This window comes from Gossypium hirsutum, chromosome A05 (genome assembly GCF_007990345.1).
Source record: "Gossypium hirsutum isolate 1008001.06 chromosome A05, Gossypium_hirsutum_v2.1, whole genome shotgun sequence".
NCBI lineage: Eukaryota > Viridiplantae > Streptophyta > Magnoliopsida > Malvales > Malvaceae > Gossypium > Gossypium hirsutum.
The window spans coordinates 48,482,774-48,502,545 of NC_053428.1; the positions used below are offsets into that span (position 1 = coordinate 48,482,774).

A 19,772-nucleotide genomic window follows, 5' to 3' on the forward strand; every position below is an offset into this window, starting at 1 on the left:
ATTCTGACCTTGTCTCACAAAATTCATCATATCTCATGATTTAAAATTCCATTGCTTACATAATTTCTTCTATAAGAAACTAGACTTAATAATATTTAATTTCATATTTTATTCATCCTATAATTATATTTCTATAATTTTTGATGATTTTTCAAACTTAGACTACTGCTGCTGTCCAAAACTGTTTTAGTACAAGATATTAATTACCATGTTATAACATCCTTATTTTCTTTTTCTACACCATTTCTCATCACTTTCTCTTATTTTCTCTTCACTAACATATCAAGAACATAAGACCTTATGTAAGAAAACTCTACTATAACATTATTTCCATGTTTTGTCAATAATAACAAACTTAAAAACATATTGAAATCTTGATATACTTACCTTGTTCTATTGATACTAATCTTTAACTTGATTTTCTCTCTCCTCCAGCTTCTATTTCTTGAATCCAACTTGATATTCTAACTCCCCATGGTCTCCTTAACATTTCTCTCTCTTAGTAGCAATGGAAATTCTTTTGATTTCTAGGTGGAAATGGTGAATTTTTGGTGGAAGGACCAAATTGTAAAGAAAAGAAAATTTCTTTCTTTCCTTCTCTTCTAACGTTGGCTGCATGCATGGAAAGATGATGAAAATTCTTCATCTTTCCTTCCTTTTATACTAAATAATTAATAATAAAATAATAATAAAATATATCATTAAAATAATATATATCTAATTAAATAATCATAAAATATCATCAACATCATCATTACTTTCTAGATTTCTCTCTCTTCCAATTGACCATTTTGCCTTTTATTATCTTTTAAAATTCCATCCTTGAGTCATCATTTAATTTTGGTAAAATTACAATTTAGTCCCTCATAGTTCTTCACCTATTCAATTTGGTCCTAATTCATCCATTTTCCTTAGTTTCTAGATCATTCCACTCTTAAAATATTTACACTATTGGTCCTTCAACTTTTTCATATTTACACTTAACCCCTTAAATTTTGAGTATTTACTTTTGTGCAACAAAACTTTTCTCACTTTTACAATTTAGTCCTTTCTTGAATTAATATATCATAATATACTTCTTAATATTGACATAACTCAAAATTTCCCTTTATGTCACTTTATTTCCTTATTTTACTATATCAAGGATAATATCTTACTATAAAAATTTTCAGGGTATTACATACATTCCCATCATCCATCGACAAAATTTGGGGTGTATCAAAGTAACTCAAAAAATTATATGTCTCAAAGATTTGACTAGAAGGTGTGGAGAACTACGGTGCAGAGCTAAACATATCAACCATTATTGATGATCTTGGTTATTGGTAATCAAAATTGGAATCAAGCATCTCCGAATGATAGGTGTAGCCTTGGAACTCTGGCGTAAAATAATTATTGTTCAACTTCGAATGATAAGAACTACTTTTCAATTGTGTTTGTCCTTGTAGGTTTTGGCTCAGGCTCGAACTCGGGAGCAGGAGGAAGATATTTTAGACAAAGATGAGATTGAATCGATCCACTTTGCTAATGTTCTCATCAGTACATGTATCTAAAGACTACCATCAACTAGCCACTAAACAAATACGACAACCCATTTTTCATGTAGCAATGCTGGGAGTGGACCAGAGGCGTGAAATCCCCCCATACAAGAGTCCAATCGAGGCCTCATATCCATCCAGGCGTTCCACATTACAATACATCTTTTATACTCCAATGTCCATTTCTTTGCATATTTTCCCTTCTTATTAATTTCAAGGACATTATCGAAGTTGAATGGAATGTCCAAAACATCTTGCTTACTCTCGAATTGCTGTAGATATTGATCATCATTGTACCATTCAACGGTTGAAAAATTCAACACGGGTGCATTAATACACTAGACATATGAATGGTGGTATGTTAAGTAAGGAATTACACCTACAACGTCTAACGCAACATATAGCATCCATACGAACTGCACAATTAATATCATAATTATAGTGACATGAGTACAATAACATAACAAAAATAATTACATGACATGAATATAATTTTATTTTGAAAAAAATTACCTTCTCCTCAGTGTATGCTTTAATCATTTGTTTGTACACAACTAGGGTTTCGACTTCTCGATTCTTGGACAAGTACACCATCTGAAAAAAAAATTGTTAGATAACATTTTCATTTTACCGATGTTTTAATTTTTTTAACCTATTTACAAGTAGAAAAACATATTGTTGGTGACTCAATAATGTTAGATTTGTAAAATAAATCTAAAATAAAACTGAATAAATCAAGATCTATCATGTCAAATCATCAAGAATAAATCAAGAATAAAACTAAATGCAGAAGCGTACCTGAATCCATGAATTCCTTGAAGTTTTACCGGATTTTGGGGATTTGATCTTCCAAACTAGCACACAAGAAATTCAGAGAATATCTGCTTTCTTTTCCCTAATGATGGGATATTAGAAAAGATATCTTGTGTATAATTTGGGTACCATAACCCTAATATTTATAACCTTGGCATATTATTTCTAATCAAATTCTAATTAGCCCATCATTAATTAAAATTTGATTAGAACTCAATTACTAGAGTATCTACACATATTTGACCTATACTTTATTTAATAATTAAATACCAATAAAATTCTAACCAAATTAAATCACTTTTAATTTGGGCTAACCTATCATAATAGTAAATAATATCATGTAATTACCCTTATTATATATGTAATGTCCATATTTTCCAACAATCTCCTACTTGGACCACATATATATACTAATTACTCTATAATTACATGTTATTATATATCCTTATGAGCTCAAAATTTTACTATCATACCCAAAAGGTATCTCAAACAATCTTATCCATTAATTTTGTTAACATAGAACCAATGCGACTTTCGTTACATATATCGTAACTAAATCCATCTATGATAACGTATATTAACACAACCAAATGACATAGATCAAGTATGGATGTGTAGCATGGAAATTACATGCAATATGATCTAAACATGTCTATTTTCAACTAGTCCTCTTTAAACTTAAGTGAGGTCAATTTCAAAACAATAAATAGAGTGAATAAACTGAATACTTCATTTCTGATCAGAAAATAACCAAATAATAAATGTCTGAAAACACATAAAATATAAACTCCCACTAAATCATGATATCCTCAAACAATGTAACACCCATGTGAGCAATGTGCTCATGAAAGACCTTGGGTGATAAACCTTTTATGAGCGAATTTGCTATCATGGAGTTTGTCCCAATGTGCTCTATAGATATTTGACCATTTTGCACTCTTTCTTTTACAATTAGGAACTTTATGTCAATATGCTTTGACTTAGATGAACTCCTGTTGTTATTGGAATACAACACTGCTGACTTATTGTCACAAAATAATTTGAGTGGTCTTTCTACATTCTTCAAAATGCGCGGTCCTATGACAAAGTTCTGCAACCATATTCCATGGTTTGATGCTTCATAGCATGCTACAAACTTTGCTGCCATAGTGGATGAAGCTACAAGTGTCTATTTGACACTTTTCCAAGATATAGCTCCTCCAGCTAACAGGTAAATATAGCTTGATGTAAATTTCCTACTATCTTGGCATCCAGCGAAATTAGAATCAGAATACCCTATGACCTCTAAAAGATTTGATCTCTTATAAGTAAGCATGTAATCTTTTATTCTCTAAATATATCTCATAACCCTTTTGGCTGCTATCCAATGGTCTATACCAGGGTTGCTTAAATATTTGCTTAACATCCCAACAATATACGCAATGTCCGGACGCGTACAAACTTGAGCATACATTAAACTCCTAATAACTGATGCATAGGGAATCTTTTGCATTTCTTGAATTTCAAGGTTACTTTTAGGTCATTGAGTAATACTAAATTTGTCTCCTTTTGCGACAGGGGTGTCACCTGGTCTACAACTCTACATGCCAAACATTTAGAGTACTTTATCGATATAGCTCTTTTGTGATAATCCAAGAATACCTCGAGGTAAATCTCGACGTATCTTAATTTTTAAAACAAAAGAGGCGTCCCCAAGATCATTTATCTCAAAATGCTTAGATAAAAACCTCTTGGTTTCGTACAATAAGCCTATATCATTAGCGGCAAGCAACATGTCATTAACATATAGAACCAGAAATATGTACTTACTCCCATTGAATTTGTGATACACACAATCATTAACAATATTCATCTTAAAATCGAACGAAACAATTTTTTGATAAAACTTGTGGTACCATTGACGGGAAGGTTGTTTGAGTCCATAGATGGATTTTGTCAATTTGGAAATGATATTCTTTGAGTCTTTGACTCAAAATTTTCTGATTGCACCATATAAATTATTTCTTTAATGTCTCTATTAAGAAACGCAGTATTAACATCCATCTGATGTAACTCAAGATCAAAATGAGAAATAAGCGCCATAATTATCCTAAAAGAGTCTTTCGATGAAATTGGAGAGAAAGTCTCTATAAAATCATTACCTTCTTTCTGGGTATATCATTTAGCTACAAGACGCGCCTTATATCTCTTCACATTACCATTTGCATCCCTTTTAGTTTTAAATATCCATTTACAACCAATTAGTTTTGCACCTTCAAGTAATGGGACAAGTTCCCAAACTTTATTGTCTTGCATAGACTTATATTCATCTTTCATAGCATCAATCTACTTTTAACAATTAGAACTTATCATGGCCTGATGAAAGTTGATTGGATCATCTTCTATCATTTCATTATCATCCTCATGTTCTTGGAGAAATACAATATAATCATCTGGAATAGCATTTCTCCTTTCTCTTTTGGACCTCCTTAATGGCACTTGTTCTTAAGGTTGTTGATTTTGTTCTTCTAGAACAATTACCTCATTTTGAATGAGTTGTTCAATATTTTCTTGTAGAGGTTCTAGATTCACTTCTTGATCAATAATAGGTATAAGAACCTAAACATCGTCAAAAGTGATAGTAGGAACTAAGTTAAAATTCAATTCCTCCTCAAAAGCAATGTCTCTAACCTTATTTCTCCCTCAAACTCAACGTCCTCAAAAAATGTTGCAGTTCCAGTCTAAAAAATATTTTTTATTATGGGATCATAAAATTTATAGCCCTTAGATCGCTCAGAATAGCCAATAAAATAGTTGCTTACTGTTTTGGAGTCAAATTTCTTTTCATGTGGTTTATAAAGCCTTGCCTCAACTGGACATCCCTAAATGTGAAAGTGCTTTAAATTAGGCTTTTGACCTGTCCAAAACTCATAAGGTGTTTTGCAATTGCTTTATTAGATACTCTATTCAGAATGTAAGCTGTTGTTTTTAATGGTTCTCTCTAGAGGGACCCAGGTAAGGTAGAATGAGCAATCATGCTCCTTACCATATCCTTAAGAGTTCTATTTCATCTTTTAGCTACACCATTCATACTAGGTGATCCTAACATGGTGTACTGTGGGACAATACCGCATTCCTCTAGGAATTTCGCAAATGGGCCTGGACATTGTTCACTTGAGCCATCATATCTACCGTAGTACTCACCACCACGATCAGATTTGATGTTTTTTTAATCCTTTTGTTGAGTTGATTTTCAACTTCAGCTTTATAAGCTTTGAACACATCCAAAGACTGAGATTTCTCATGAATGAGATATGGGTACCCTTAACGTGAGTAATAGTCTATGAATGTTATGAAATATTGTTGACCATTCTAGGATGCCGTAGGGAATAACCCACAAATATCTGTATGAATTAATTTTAAGATGTCTGAAGATTTGTTAGCACCCAATCTCTTGGTTACGGTCTGTTTTCCCTTAATGTAATCGACACAGACATCAAAGTCTGTGAAGTCAAGGGGCTCTAAAATACCATCAGACACAAGGCGTTCAACTCTAACTTTTGAGATATGACCTAAGCGCCTATGCCATAATGATGCTGAATTTTCCTTATTTAATTTGCATTTAATACCACGTGATTCCACATGCAAGTTTTCATTATAGGATGCAACAATTTCTACAAAATAAAGGTTGTCATAAGTATTTAAATAACCAGTTCCAATAACATTTGAATTTAAAGATGAATTAAATTGATTATTTTCGAATAAACAATAATATCCAAATTTGTCCAACGAAGAAACAAAAACTAAATTCTGTCTAAATGACGGTACAATAAAAGTGTCTTTTAAATCCAAATAAAAACCAGTTCCTAATAACAACCTAAAATGCCCAATCGCTTCCACTTCTACCAATTTTCCATCGCCCACAAAGATGTGTCTTTCACCATCACTTGGCTTTCGGTAACTCAGGCAACCCTGCATAGAAACACTTATATGAGTAGTAGCACTAGAATCTATCCACCAAGTGTTTCTAGGTACTGAAGCTAAATTAATCTCAGAACAGACCAAATTAAGAATTATATCGTTCTTTGCACTCCAAGCATGATATTTGGAACAATATTTCTTTACGTGTCCGGACTTGGTACAAAAGAAACAATTCTCTGTAGCTTATTATTGTTTCTTTTGAGCTGGACCCTTAGCAACTTCATTCTGATATTTTCTTTTCTTGCCCTTGTCTTTAGGGGCATTGGCCAAATGAACACTTTCAGACTTATCACGATTCAACCTTTTTTCCTCTTGCACACAATGAGAAATAAGCTCATTTAAGGTTCATTTCTCCTTTTAGCAGTTATAACTAATTTTAAATTGATTAAACTGTGCAGGAAGCGATACCAAAACGATAAGAACAAGCAATTCCTCAGAAAGCTTGATCTTAAGTGCCTTAAGTCTTGAAGTAGTCTGGAACATCTCCATAATGTACTTTCTTACGTTTCCTTGACCCTTATATTCATAGACATCAAAGAAGTCAGAAGTGATGTCATCTCAACCTTATCATTTTTAGTAAAACATTTCTCAATTTCATCAAGGAAACCCTTGGCTGAGTAATCTTTTCAGATTTTGTGCCCCTAAAGGCTTCTAGAATGACGTGTTTCATGATCATTAGACTTATGTGATTTGAACGACCCCACCTCTTAAAATCCCTCTTAACATCAGGGGTGCTTTCTACAGTGAGAGGTGCAGGTTGTTCTTCCCTTAGTGTAAGGTCTATGTCCATACAGCCAAGCACTATAAGTGCCTTTTCCATTCCTTAAAATTAGTCTCATTAAGTATGGGTATAGAATTTATATTAGCAGATATTGTGGCAGCAGAAGATGAAATAACTGAATATAGAACAAAAACAAGCTTAAATCACTATTCATAAGTAAATAATAAATTCAAGATAATGGCTAATCTCATCTCAAAATACCAAACACAGCATTAATATCAAGTCTTTGGACAGTAATATTAACAGTAAGTGGTACTCTTGTTGTAGCAATCAAACATTGACAATAAATTATATCAAACAATGAATTAATCTTTGGACTAACTTATTGCTTACATAAAATACCTTATAATTGTCACACATTTATCACCACAGATTTCTTTGAAATTCTGTCAAATATTAACTTACCTTTGAGTCAATCAATAAACGCATGAATCACAAAAACATATAATCATCTTAATATTTCAAATAAACTAATCTACACAAAAGAGGTCACTTTAGCTGCATTTTTTTCAACTAATTTATTTAAAATATTAGACATCCTTAATTAAAAGCCAAAATCTGAATTTATTTGTTTCAAAATATTTATCTTAATTTCATCTTTCAATCAAATTAAAAGATAATTATATATATTTATATATATTTCCAAAACAACATGCATTAAACTAATCAAGGTATGCATATATTATATATTTATATATAGACGAAACATATACATATGAATCAATTGCTATACTTTGAAATTCTTTTTAAATGCCTTATATGATTTTTAAAATAATAATAATAATAACCACATGTTTTGTAATTATATATGCATATATACATACAGCAAATCGAAGCATAAATTAAAAAAAAAGCTAAAACAAAACCCTAAAATTTTTAATATGAATTCAAGATAATCAAGATCTAAAAAAAATACTTTAATATAAATCTTCAAAGATCAACATATATATCCGAAATATGAAACCAATGAAATTTCATGAATCAATCATTCAAAAAGAACTTTAATCAATTTCCAATGATTCGATATGATGAGGCTCAGATGCCACTTGTTAGATTTGTAAAATAAAACTAAATAAATCAGGATCTATCATGTCAAATCATTAAGAACAAATTAAGAATAAAACTAAATACGGAAGCATACCTGAATCCATGAATTCCTTGAAGTTTTACTAGATTTTGGAGATTTGATCTTCCAAATTAGCACACAAGAAATTCAGAGAATTTATGCTCTCTCTTCCTAATGATGAGATATTAGAAAAGATATCTTGTGTATAATTTTGGGACCATAACCCTAATATTATAACCTTGGCATATTAGTTCTAATCAAATTCTAATTAGCCCATCATTAATTAGAATTTGATTAGAACTCAACTACTAGAGTATCTACACAAATTTGACCGATACTTTATTTAATAATTAAAGCCTAATAAAATTTTAACCAAATTAGATCACATTTAATTTGAGCTAACCTATCATGATAGTAAATAATAACATATAATTACCCTTATTATATATGTGATGTCCATATTTTCCAACAAATAATGCCAAAAATGGCATCCTGTACAACGTCTAAGACTACAGCAATAGTAGGCACTTGTCTATATCTTGTGTATCGTGCTTTGTCACCCGAAAAAGCTCACGGTACAACGTTGATAATACTATTGGGAGAAAAAGCAGATATCAAGTGTGACATCCCTAATTTGACCCTAGTCAGAAAGTGGTTTCGGGACCACAAAACCAAGACATAAAAATAATTTAATATTCATTTTGATGCCTATAATATGTGTTAATTCATGTGTGACATTTTTGATGTTTTAACTTAGAGTTATAAATGTGAATTTCACTAAAAAGGGCTTAGTAGTAAACTTTGAAAGTATGATGGGGAAATGTGTGATGACTAGTTGATTCATGCATGCAAAATAGTGGAGTTGCATGTCAAATTTCCCCTTTTAATGTTAGTGGAAGGTAATGATGACTTTGTTTTGGCATTTTGTGCTTTGTATGTTAGTAAATAATGTTAATAATATATTTGTTTATATTAAAGAAAATGGTTTCATAAAATAGAAATAATAAAAGTTAATAAAATAAATGAATAAAATATGTTTGAGGTGAAAATAACAAGGCCATTTTCTTCTTCTTCTTGCCGTGAGTTGAGAAAGAAAATAGAAACCTTTGAGCTTAGGGCATTCGGCAAAAGAAGGCTTCAAATAAGGTAAGATTCATGTTATTTTCTTTGAAAATTTGTGAATTTTGGTTGGTTTTGAAGCTTGCAACAAGACCCATGTGAAAATTTTTGTGTTCATGAAGCATGTAGCAATCGGTCATGAGCTTAATGGGGTATATTTTGTATGTTTGATGATTTTGGGAGGATAATTGATTCTAGTTGAGTATGAACAAACTAAATGTGCTTGATGGCTCAAATGAGCTTGGAAAGTTGGCCAATGTTGTTTAAGTTCATGAATTAGGGCATAATTTCTTTCGGCAAACTAAGATAAATTGTAAAAAAAATAAAAATTCTTAGCATTAATAGCATTTGCTTAATTGGTGAATTGAACTTTGAGTGGATAGGGTGAGCCCTTGTGACTATGTTGATTGTGAAAATCGGCAATGTGGGGGCTTATACAAAAATTAATGTGTATTGATAATAGTTGTATGAGAATTATTCAAATTAGCACCTAAGTGATAAATTGATTATGTAATTGGGTTGATTGTTGCATTCGACCATGAATTCAACTTGTCATTTGAATTGGTAGATAAATGCCGCATATTAAGTTGAGTAATTAAATTTAGTTTTAGCTTGATTTTGAATGAATATAAATTGAGATGTTCTTTATGTGTTATCCGAATTAGTTGTTGAATAAGATATTGGGCTACACTTAGTGAAAGTGTTGAATGAATATGAATTATGTATATATATGCCTTATGTATGTACCATGTACACATAAGGACATTTGGCAATATGATTAAATTCTTGTATAAGAAAGAATGATAAATTAAGTGACTCTTTGCTTGTAAATGTGAATTAGATATAGAATAAATAAGCATGAAATCGAGTCATGGCATGTTTTATTAATTAATACATATTGAAAATGATATGTGATTGCCAAATGTGATTGTCAAGTGAATAATATTAGTTAAGTACCTAAGCCAATCTATTGTTTCACTTAAGCTTAAGAGCAAAGAGGATCAAAGTCGGATAAGGGAAAAGAGAAAGTAAACGAATAGCCGTGGATATCTAGTCGTCGACCACTTCCGAGGTAAGTTTTAAGTGATTAAACGTTGAGTAAATTCAATCATAATAGAACATATTGAGTTGATTTAATAAGATATGATGGGCCATGATATGTTCTAAGCTCAAATGGTAAGTTCTTAAGTGTTTGAGCTTGGAAATTTAAGTGTAATTTGAAATAATCTGCTTAGGACAGCAGCAGTAACGTGACTTTAGAAAATCACCATAAATTTATGGACTTGAATTAGAGGCTGAATAAAATATTAAATTAAAGCTTAATGAGTCTAGTTTCTTATAAAAGAAACCGTGTAAGCAAAGGAATTTCCGATAATGAGATATTTAAAGTTGTGTGAGACAGTGCAGAATGACACTGTAATCCTCTGTTCTGTTTTTAGAAAATCATTATAAATTGTAAAAAAAATTTTAAAAGACAAAATTTATATGCTAGATGCCTTAGGGAGTCTAGTTTCAAATGAAATAAACTAGAACATATTTTGAATTTTGTACAATGAGAAATTTGATTCGTAGTGAAGAGTGGTCAGAATAGTCAAACAGTGAAATAGGGGAAACTTTAAGAAAAATCTGGTATTGATTGGCTAAACTAAAAATTCTGAAAATTGTTTGGATAAAATATATATGAGTCTATTTTCAGGGAAAATTAACGGCACTTCATTTGGAGTTTCGTAGCTCCATTTACGAATAATTTAATGACTGTTGCTCAGGAAAAACAGCTTGTGCTGAATTTGTGATTATGTTGTAAACCTTAATAAAACTATTTGAGTTGCTTATAAGCTATCGATCAAAAATTGGTAATCAAAGTACCAAATCCGTATTAAAGTGAAGCTATAAGCCGTAAATGACTAGTATACCTAGTCAATTTTGTTATGATGAAATTGATGTACAAGATATGTATATGTGACAAGGCCTAATGGCCAATGTGATGAATGTGAAAGTGTATATATGTGATAAGGCCGAATGGCCAATGTGATGAATGTGAAAGTGTATATATGTGATAAGACCTAATGGCCGATGTGATGAATGTGAAAGTGTATATATGTGATGAGGCCGAATGGCCAATGTGATGAATGTGAAAGTGTATATATAAGATAAGACCTAATGGCCGATGTGATGGATGTGAAGGTGTATATATGTGATAAGGCCGAATGGCCAATGTGATGGATGTGAAAGTGTATAAATGTGATAAGTCCCGAAGGGCATTTGTGCCAGTACTATATCCGGGTTAAGATCCAGCAGGCTTTATGCGGGAATATTATTCTGAATTAATGTCCGTAGGCTTCGTGCTCGTACTATATCCGGGTTTTGAAGACCTGAAGATTCAAGTAAGACTTTGATATTGAGTATCCGCAGTAAGTTACCATCAAATAAGTATTACGTATTTAAAGATGTTCAGGTATGTATTACTTACTCGTCGGTGGATTGATTTCAAAGTGAATTATTAGTATCAAAAAGGTATGTAAATGTGATCAATATTATAACTTCAAATATGAGAATGATCTAATTGGTAATGGTATGCTTGTATAATGAAGTATGGGATGAGATATTCTTATGTATTAGTGCATATTCTGCCCAAATGCCTTATGATTTGAGTACGGGTTGGGTTCAGCTAGATGTGCCAGTACAAGGGAAGGATTATATTTTGTAAACTTACGTATATGTAATAAGGAATATGTTTGGTTCTTTAGGTGCCTACAGTAATTTAGTACTTGTCATGTTGAAATACTTGAAAATATGGATGTGATTATGAACAAGTGGAAAGGATTATTGAAAGTTGTAAATTGATGAAGAATGTGCTTACCATGTGAATCCATCTTCAGTTGATGAAGAATGTGCTTTAGAAATATTCGACCATCTAGGTCACTATTGTACGAAAGTATATATATATGAGAGTTAAGTGATGCGTTTATTGATATTATAGTTCGAGATGAAGCTCTAGATTAACTTCATCGAACAGTTAGGTATATTGGGTCAAATGAGATTTTATCTAGATTAAGTACATGTGAAAAACGTCATTGATTCAACAAAATTATTGTTTTGCTTAAAACTTACTAAGCTTACGAAAGCTTACTCTGTTCGTTCATGTTTTTGGTCTGTAGGTTGTGGATTCTGACTACTAGCTCGGGGATCGTCAGCACTTCATCACACTATCTACCATTACGGTAGCCATGAGATTGGATTATCTTATGGCATGTATAGAATAGACTAGTAGCGAAAGAATAATTTGGTTATTGTATATAAGCCATGCGAAAATGACATCTTTTGAATGTTTACTTATAGAAGTTTACATTTTATCCCTGGCTGTGTTTAGTGTTTATCCAAATGAATGATCTTAAATAAATAAATAATAAAAAAAAATTTCCGTTCTGTCATGAGTTACAAGTCCGGTAATGCCCCTTACTTATTCCGGCGATGGTTACGGGATAGGGGTGTTACATCAAGTCAACCTTAAGCTCAAACATCCTAATCAATGTCGTTGTTCCAAATCCTGCTACATCCAAATAGGGGAAAATACATTCATTTGGCCAGTAGCTCGGATTGTGGACATGCGCTCTCCAAATACGATACTCACCCTGTCCATAACAAATTACCGTATTAGTTAAATATGTCAATTAGAAAAATAATGACGTACAAATTTATAAAATATTCATGAATAGCAAGTAGCAATATTATTTACCAATACATTAATCATCATAACAATGTGATCAGTTGCTTCAATCAATGAACACATCTCAATATCTACACAAACAAAATTGAATAAACAATATTGCTTCCACCTAATAATATTTAGCAAAACTCATTTTCATAAGTAATTTTAGAATTTTTATTTAAATAAAACTTTCACATAATAATATTAATTACCAACTAAACAAAAAAATTATTAAAATAAATTACCTTAACAAGGAAGTTTGCAATTGAAATTTGAGGATATTTATTAAAAATATATATAAACATAACTAATCTAGTAAAATATAAATTATAAGCATAAAAAATAATAAAACAATAAAAAAAAAACCTCCAACACAAACCAACTTTTTTTTCTCCCAAAAACTCCAATACTAACATATTTTTTACAGACTAAAATATAATCTTAAACATTAAATCTAAATATTAAAAATAAAATATAAACATATAATATACAAATTGCAAAACATACATTAAAACTATCATAATCTATCCTTAAAACTCCATCACAAACAACTTTTTTACAAATAAATATATAATCTTAAATATTAAATCTAAAGATTAACAATAGATTAAAATATAAAAATATATATAATATATAAATTATTATTACAAATAATAAAAACATACCTTAAAACTATAACAATTTTTCCTCCCAAAATTCCAACTCAAAATAGCAAACTATAATAACAAAAAAAAAATTCTCTTCTTTACTTTTGAAATTTCAATTGGGGGAGAGGGACCGGTTTATATAAATAGAAGAAGGGAAAGAAATAAAAGAAAAAAAATAGTTTGGGGTGTGAGCTCGTGATTGATTGGTCACGTTGAACGGCAGGGTGTTAGCCTGTCAAGTGGCACTAGGTTGACACCCTACCGTTCATCGTGACCAATAGGTCACGGGCTCACCATCCAAGCCATTTTTTTCAGCTTCCTTCTTTTTCTTCTCTCTCTTTTCGACTTTTTTTCCTTGTCCGTAACTTCTTTTTTTTTTTTGAAAAAAGACATTGATGTTACCAATGTGTTAAGCGACACCAAAAAGATTATTATTTTTATCTCGTATACCATTTCTACTATATTTGGGAGGAAATACAAATATTTTTTATAAATATTTGTCGGTGCCGCCAATTTGCCAGGCATCAGCATTTAAAAAAATTATTTTTTTCTAACTATATGATTAGCTAATGATTGGTGACAGAGTTTGGGTGGTGCTGCCTGACAGTGTAGTTTGTAATTAATTTGTCTGTCATACCATTTTCGTTTTTTGTTTTGTATTAATTTTGTAAAAAAAACTCTTTAAACGGATCTATCACATCAATCTAAAATAATATATATTAATATTTATCGAATGACTTAATTTTTTTAAAAAATTTACATCAAATTTGATAAGCATAATTTGTATGGATAGAATATGAAATATTACAGTTGAATAATTAAAATATTAATTGTACAAAACTACGTAGAAATGTGTAAAACTACTTTAATTTTATATCAATATATTTTATATCGGTGTAAGTATATCCCTCCTCTTAATAAATTATTTTGTTAAATTCTGTTTATATAGATAATAATAGAAGCTAGTAGAGAACTGGTGTAATATTTTAATTAGTTAATTTTATTTTTGCACATATTTTAATATATGAGAAAGGAATAACTAATTCATTACTCTCGTAATTTTTTAACAAAGAGAAAGTTTATATTTATTTTGATGATGTTGTATTTTTTATTAGAGATTTTGTAGGTGAGTCATGTGAATTTAAGTTCCCAATTTTCCAATTGGGTGTGAGTCAATCAATGATAGGGTAGGGTAAAAAAGTTAAAAAGTAAAAGAAGAGAGAAAATGAATGCCGTACAACATACGTCACGGCGCTGTAAAAATCCTATCTTATAAAACTCCCGCATGTTAGGAAAAAAGAGATTTAAAAAAGAAAAAAAAAACACTATCACTGTCTGCTCGCCTCTGTTTATTTTTCTGTGGTTGCAACTTGCGCATAAAAGCTTTGGCCTTTCGCTTTGCCTTTGGTTATTTTCCTTCTTTGGTGGTTAATAATAAAGAAAAAAAAAAGGAAAAAAAGAAGGGATTTAAGAAAGTGAAATCCTCTTGTTTATGGTTTTTAAGGTGGGTTTCGCTTCAAATTTTGATTTGATTAAGAATAAATTGAAAGGAAAAAAAAAATGGAGAGAGATTTTCTGGGTTTGAACTCAAAACAATCCTTCCCTTTGGTTAAAGAAGAAGTTGAAGAAATTGGTGTGTATTTTCTCCCCTTTTTGCCTCTTTAAACCTTTCTTCTTTTTTCTTCAATCAACTCTCCATTTAGTTTAAGAAACTTCCTTTCTTTGGACAACCATGTTAAAGATTCCAGTTTTAGTAATGGCGTTGTTTTGTTTGGGATTTGATAGGTTTTACCAAAAGCTTGGGGATTCAATGGCCAATTTCAAACAAGGTTTCTTCAGCTGTTCCACCACAGCAGATGAGTTTTGATTTTGCTCAAGTAGATAACGCTAAAAGAATTGGATATGATTCAATAGTATCCCCTGCTTTCATGCATATCTCACCACCAGATGCTGCTCAACTTCAGGTTTGCTTTCATTTCCCTTGCTTCTACTTTAGGCATAGATACAGAGATATCAACTTTTTCTGAACCTTTTTAAACATTAAGTATTTGTATAAAACATGATTATAGAGATACGACTCTGGAAACACGGATGTACATGTTTTTAGTATTTATTGATTGAGAATGTCTCCTACTGTGTGTGAATACTAAACTGGTACTGCTTTCTCTCTTCCCATGTTGGTCTTCACCATCTAGAAATCCTTCAATCACAACAGGCAACGAGTAGGCAATCATTTCCCATTCACAGCTGCTTCTGTTCAGCATGATGCACATCATGTTCAACGGCCTTATGACATGAAAATGTTTCCGGTCTCGAACCAATCAGTTCCCGTTTCAACCACCAACCCATTTATGAATAATCATTTCACTACTACTGCTATGAAATCACAATTGCTTGGAGGAATTCCAGTTACGAGTCCGCCGCATTCGGTTCTTCCCACCCTCAGTTCCTTTGGTGGAAGCATCGAACCACGGTAAGTTTAATGATTTTAAGCTCGAGTAGAGTTGCTTTTATCGAAAAGGTTGACAACAGGTTACTGAACTTCGGTCGTAATTTTGCCATCCTTATTAGGAAAAGTGTCAGGGGCCTTGGGGACTCCAGATCACCTGTTCAATTGACTATCTTTTATGCTGGTACCGTGAATGTTTACGATGATATCACCCCCGAGAAGGTGACTCTCTTTCACGTTCTGGTATCTACTGGTTAATGGAAAGCTTAGAAAGTTACATTTTCTTTTGCATCTTATTCAGGCTCAGGCTATCATGTTACTTGCTGGGAATGGATCTTCCTTGACTTCTAATGTGGCACATCCAAAAGTCCAAGTCCAGGCACCAATTTCAAAACCACTTCAATTCGAAAATCTTCCCACGAATCATTTCACGAATGAACAACTTTGTTCTGGTATCCCAAGCCCTTTATCGGTTTCATCTCACACTGGTGTTCAATCCAGGAGTGGATCCACTAGTACTGATGAAAAGACCGTATGCAAGACCACAGGAAGTCTGACAACCCCTATTAGCCTAGTGGAGTCTCCTAAATTGGCAAATACCATGGGACCTGTTACCCCAACCAGCATTATGCCTACTGGTATGCATTTTGGTTAAGCTAAATTCACTCTTCAGAACTTACTCACCACTGAAAGTTATCGGTAAATAACGCGGAATCATTTGCTTGCAGTGCCACAGGCTCGCAAAGCATCCTTGGCTCGGTTTTTGGAGAAGCGCAAGGAGAGGTTAGTTTTTATACAAGGAACAGTTATTGGCAGCTTAATGGCATTTTAGTAGAAACCTTAAAGTCTCAAGATTATGAGATGTAAATATATTAATCCTCTGGTGTTTATTGCAAGTTTGATAGCTGAGGCATGAATTCTACTCTTTTTTAAAGTACTCATGTTCTATATGTGTAGAGTACTCGTGTCCAACATATATGAACATGATTCTTTAAATACATGGAAAACTTAGAAAAAGTTTGAACATATTCATATTAGACACTTGTACCACAGTTGGATGATAGGTTTAAAGCTCAAGTTCCGATCTCATGCTCGAATTAAAGCCTAATTATCTGGCTGGTGCTCTGTTTGTAGGATTATGACTGCATCACCATATGATCTAAGCAAGAAACCTCCACATTGTACAACCCAGGGATCAAATGCATGAACTTGGCTGTGCAAACCCTGCAACAAGGTTTGGTCTTTCAGGGTTTAGCCATGGTTACTTATTTGGTGTCATTAAAAGGAAAGTAATTTAAGTTTTATATATGTAATTCCCTTCAACTGAATGAATTTTATATTTGTGTACTTTATTTCTTAGGGTCTATAATTGTACCCTATTTTTCTTTTTTTTTTTTTGTTTGGTATTAGTGTGGGATTATTTTCTACTTTGTAACCCATTCAATCTTTTGTTACATTATAAAAAAAATAATACAACAGTAAGATTTTGTATTTTTTTTTTCTGAATCGATCTCAAACATAAAAGCTTGGTTTTGCTCCCTCAATCTAAGATTTTGTATTTTTTTTTTTCTGAATCGATCTCAAACATAAAAGCTTGGTTTTGCTCCCTCAATCTACGGATGCCTAAAATCACCATTTATACAAGGCTAACAACATAATATCCCATTTCACCGGAGCTATTTCCCTACTGTTCCCAAATAAATCTTCTCACAATTCTTTCAATTTCAACACACAATCACAGAAAGCAACGTGGTCTGCATAAAGCAATATGATGCACTTAGGATGTGATAGAGATGAGCAGATAGAGGAGAGACAATGGCAGAATCTGATACTGAGTTCCCAAGGTTCCAATTTTGTGTTCACAAAGATGAACCGGTATCTACAAGCCCACTTAGCAGGCTTCAAAGGCGAGCCCCTTGTCCTATGCGGATTAAGCCTAATGTTGATTGCAAGGCTTCAGCATCACAAGCAATGGACTTCAATTTAAATACATCATCATCATCATAATCGGTTTCATTTAGTTCATTCTATCAAAGTAAAGATCCTATTCCGCTACTATTGCCTCTTGTTTTGCCTTCGTTGCTTCAATCATCATAGGCATCACTTAGAAAAAATGGTGTTTTTAGATTGATGCAAAGCAACTTTCTAGTCAGAGACATGAATACAGAGCAACTGGGGTGGAAATTTATGGATTCCCTTTGCATGTGTGGAATTACAAGAAGATAGCATAGCAGAGCTATTGGGGGGGGGGGTTGGAGGTGATACCTTAAAGTTGCATGAATGCTACATTGTTGATTATGACGACCCAACTAAAAAAGATTGAGGATGTGGATTAGATAGATTTCCAATCAGAGTTACTGAATTGGCTTTGGTTTGTAGTATGACTATATAATATGGGTGTAATTGTCAAAGTGGTCAGAGACATCTGAAGTGGACAACTTTGGCACGTGGGATGGAATGTTGGGGACATTCAACGTGAAAATCAGAGGATTTCGAATCATAGAGTGATATATTCAATGGAATTGTGTCACCAATGCTTGAGGGAAACAAAGAAAATATTAAGAAATTTAAAGAGGAATGGAGAAGTTATGAAGCTGGCAGGAATTTGTGGGTAAAGTTGAGAAAGGGTGGAATAAGAACCATTTTGGGTGCATTGATTCTTGTTGAGAAGACAGGAAAACTGATTGACCAATCAGATTAGGTACGGGACAGTACTCATATTCTATATTTATTAACTCACCTTTACTTATTTTCTCATTTTAACTTTTTTTTTAGTTATCTTGGGTTTTTTTTTAATATTTAATCAAGTTGCTTATTTTTTTTTTCAGAAAACTGACTCAACTAACAACACTAATATGAAAGGTCGCAGTTCACATATTCATAAAAAATTTTAAAATTTTAATGCTTTTTTAAAAAAAAAATCAACATATGTAAAAAAAGCTCATAAAAACTTTTAAAAATTTTACCATATTAGCAGTGAAGTATACCTAAAATGTCACGTGAACTGTCACGTCAATGTCATTAAAATTTTAACAGTTCAGTCAAATTTTTCATAAAAAAGAAAATAATTTGATTAATTTTATAGATTGAGGGCCAATATGACAAAATAAGTAAACAATGGAGGCTAAATTTATTTTTAAAATTTTTAAATACAACTTAATGACACATGATAAAATTTTAACTTTGCTTGTAGAGTTTAAAGTTTTCCGTTTGTGTACAAATAATTACTCAAAAAAATTCAATAATTTAAAATTATTTTTTTCCAAAAATGATCAAATATATTAGAAAAAAGGTTTTTTTTTTTAAAAATGATGATTTTACATCAGTAATATTTTTATATAATTTTAGAAAAAAATAATGCTATAAAATTTTAATTTTTGCAAATTTTGTAAATGTATATACACAAAAATAATATTTTTTTAACTTTTTGAGTTTATAACAAACTTTCTTGACTTTTAACTTTTTTCTAACTTTAATTATTATATACTAGAAATCATATCTTACGCGCGTATACGTGTGGAAACCATAAATATAGAACACAAATGTGTGTTTAAAAATAAAATAAAATAAATAAAGTAACATATAAGAATATATGCAATTGATGGAGTTTATAACGTGTCAATAATAAAATTAAAATGTATAAGAATATTAAAACGAAATTTTGATTGAGTAGTAAATTTAAGACTTTTC

At 31.6% G+C, this 19,772-nt stretch overlaps 1 protein-coding gene across 1 annotated transcript; it reads left to right on the forward strand.

Moving 5' to 3' along the window:
• Window positions 1-14,933: 14,933 nt before the first annotated feature.
• On the forward strand, window positions 14,934-17,573 carry LOC107959940 (protein TIFY 6B). The gene is made up of 7 exons (XM_016896111.2): window positions 14,934-15,266; window positions 15,419-15,597; window positions 15,829-16,106; window positions 16,205-16,304; window positions 16,384-16,720; window positions 16,811-16,865; window positions 17,217-17,573. Exons 1-7 carry the CDS (start codon window positions 15,194-15,196, stop codon window positions 17,287-17,289), a joined length of 1,095 nt encoding a protein of 364 aa, XP_016751600.1. The 5' UTR covers window positions 14,934-15,193; the 3' UTR covers window positions 17,290-17,573.
• Window positions 17,574-19,772: the final 2,199 nt, after the last annotated feature.

Bases quoted from the DNA above. Each gene is read 5' to 3' on its own strand.
- LOC107959940 (XM_016896111.2), top strand. From the start codon at position 15,194: ATGGAGAGAGATTTTCTGGGTTTGAACTCAAAACAATCCTTCCCTTTG. The intron at 16,721-16,810 runs GTATGCATTTTG...ATTTGCTTGCAG, and splicing joins AACCAGCATTATGCCTACTG to TGCCACAGGCTCGCAAAGCA. The intron at 16,866-17,216 runs GTTAGTTTTTAT...CTCTGTTTGTAG, and splicing joins TTGGAGAAGCGCAAGGAGAG to GATTATGACTGCATCACCAT.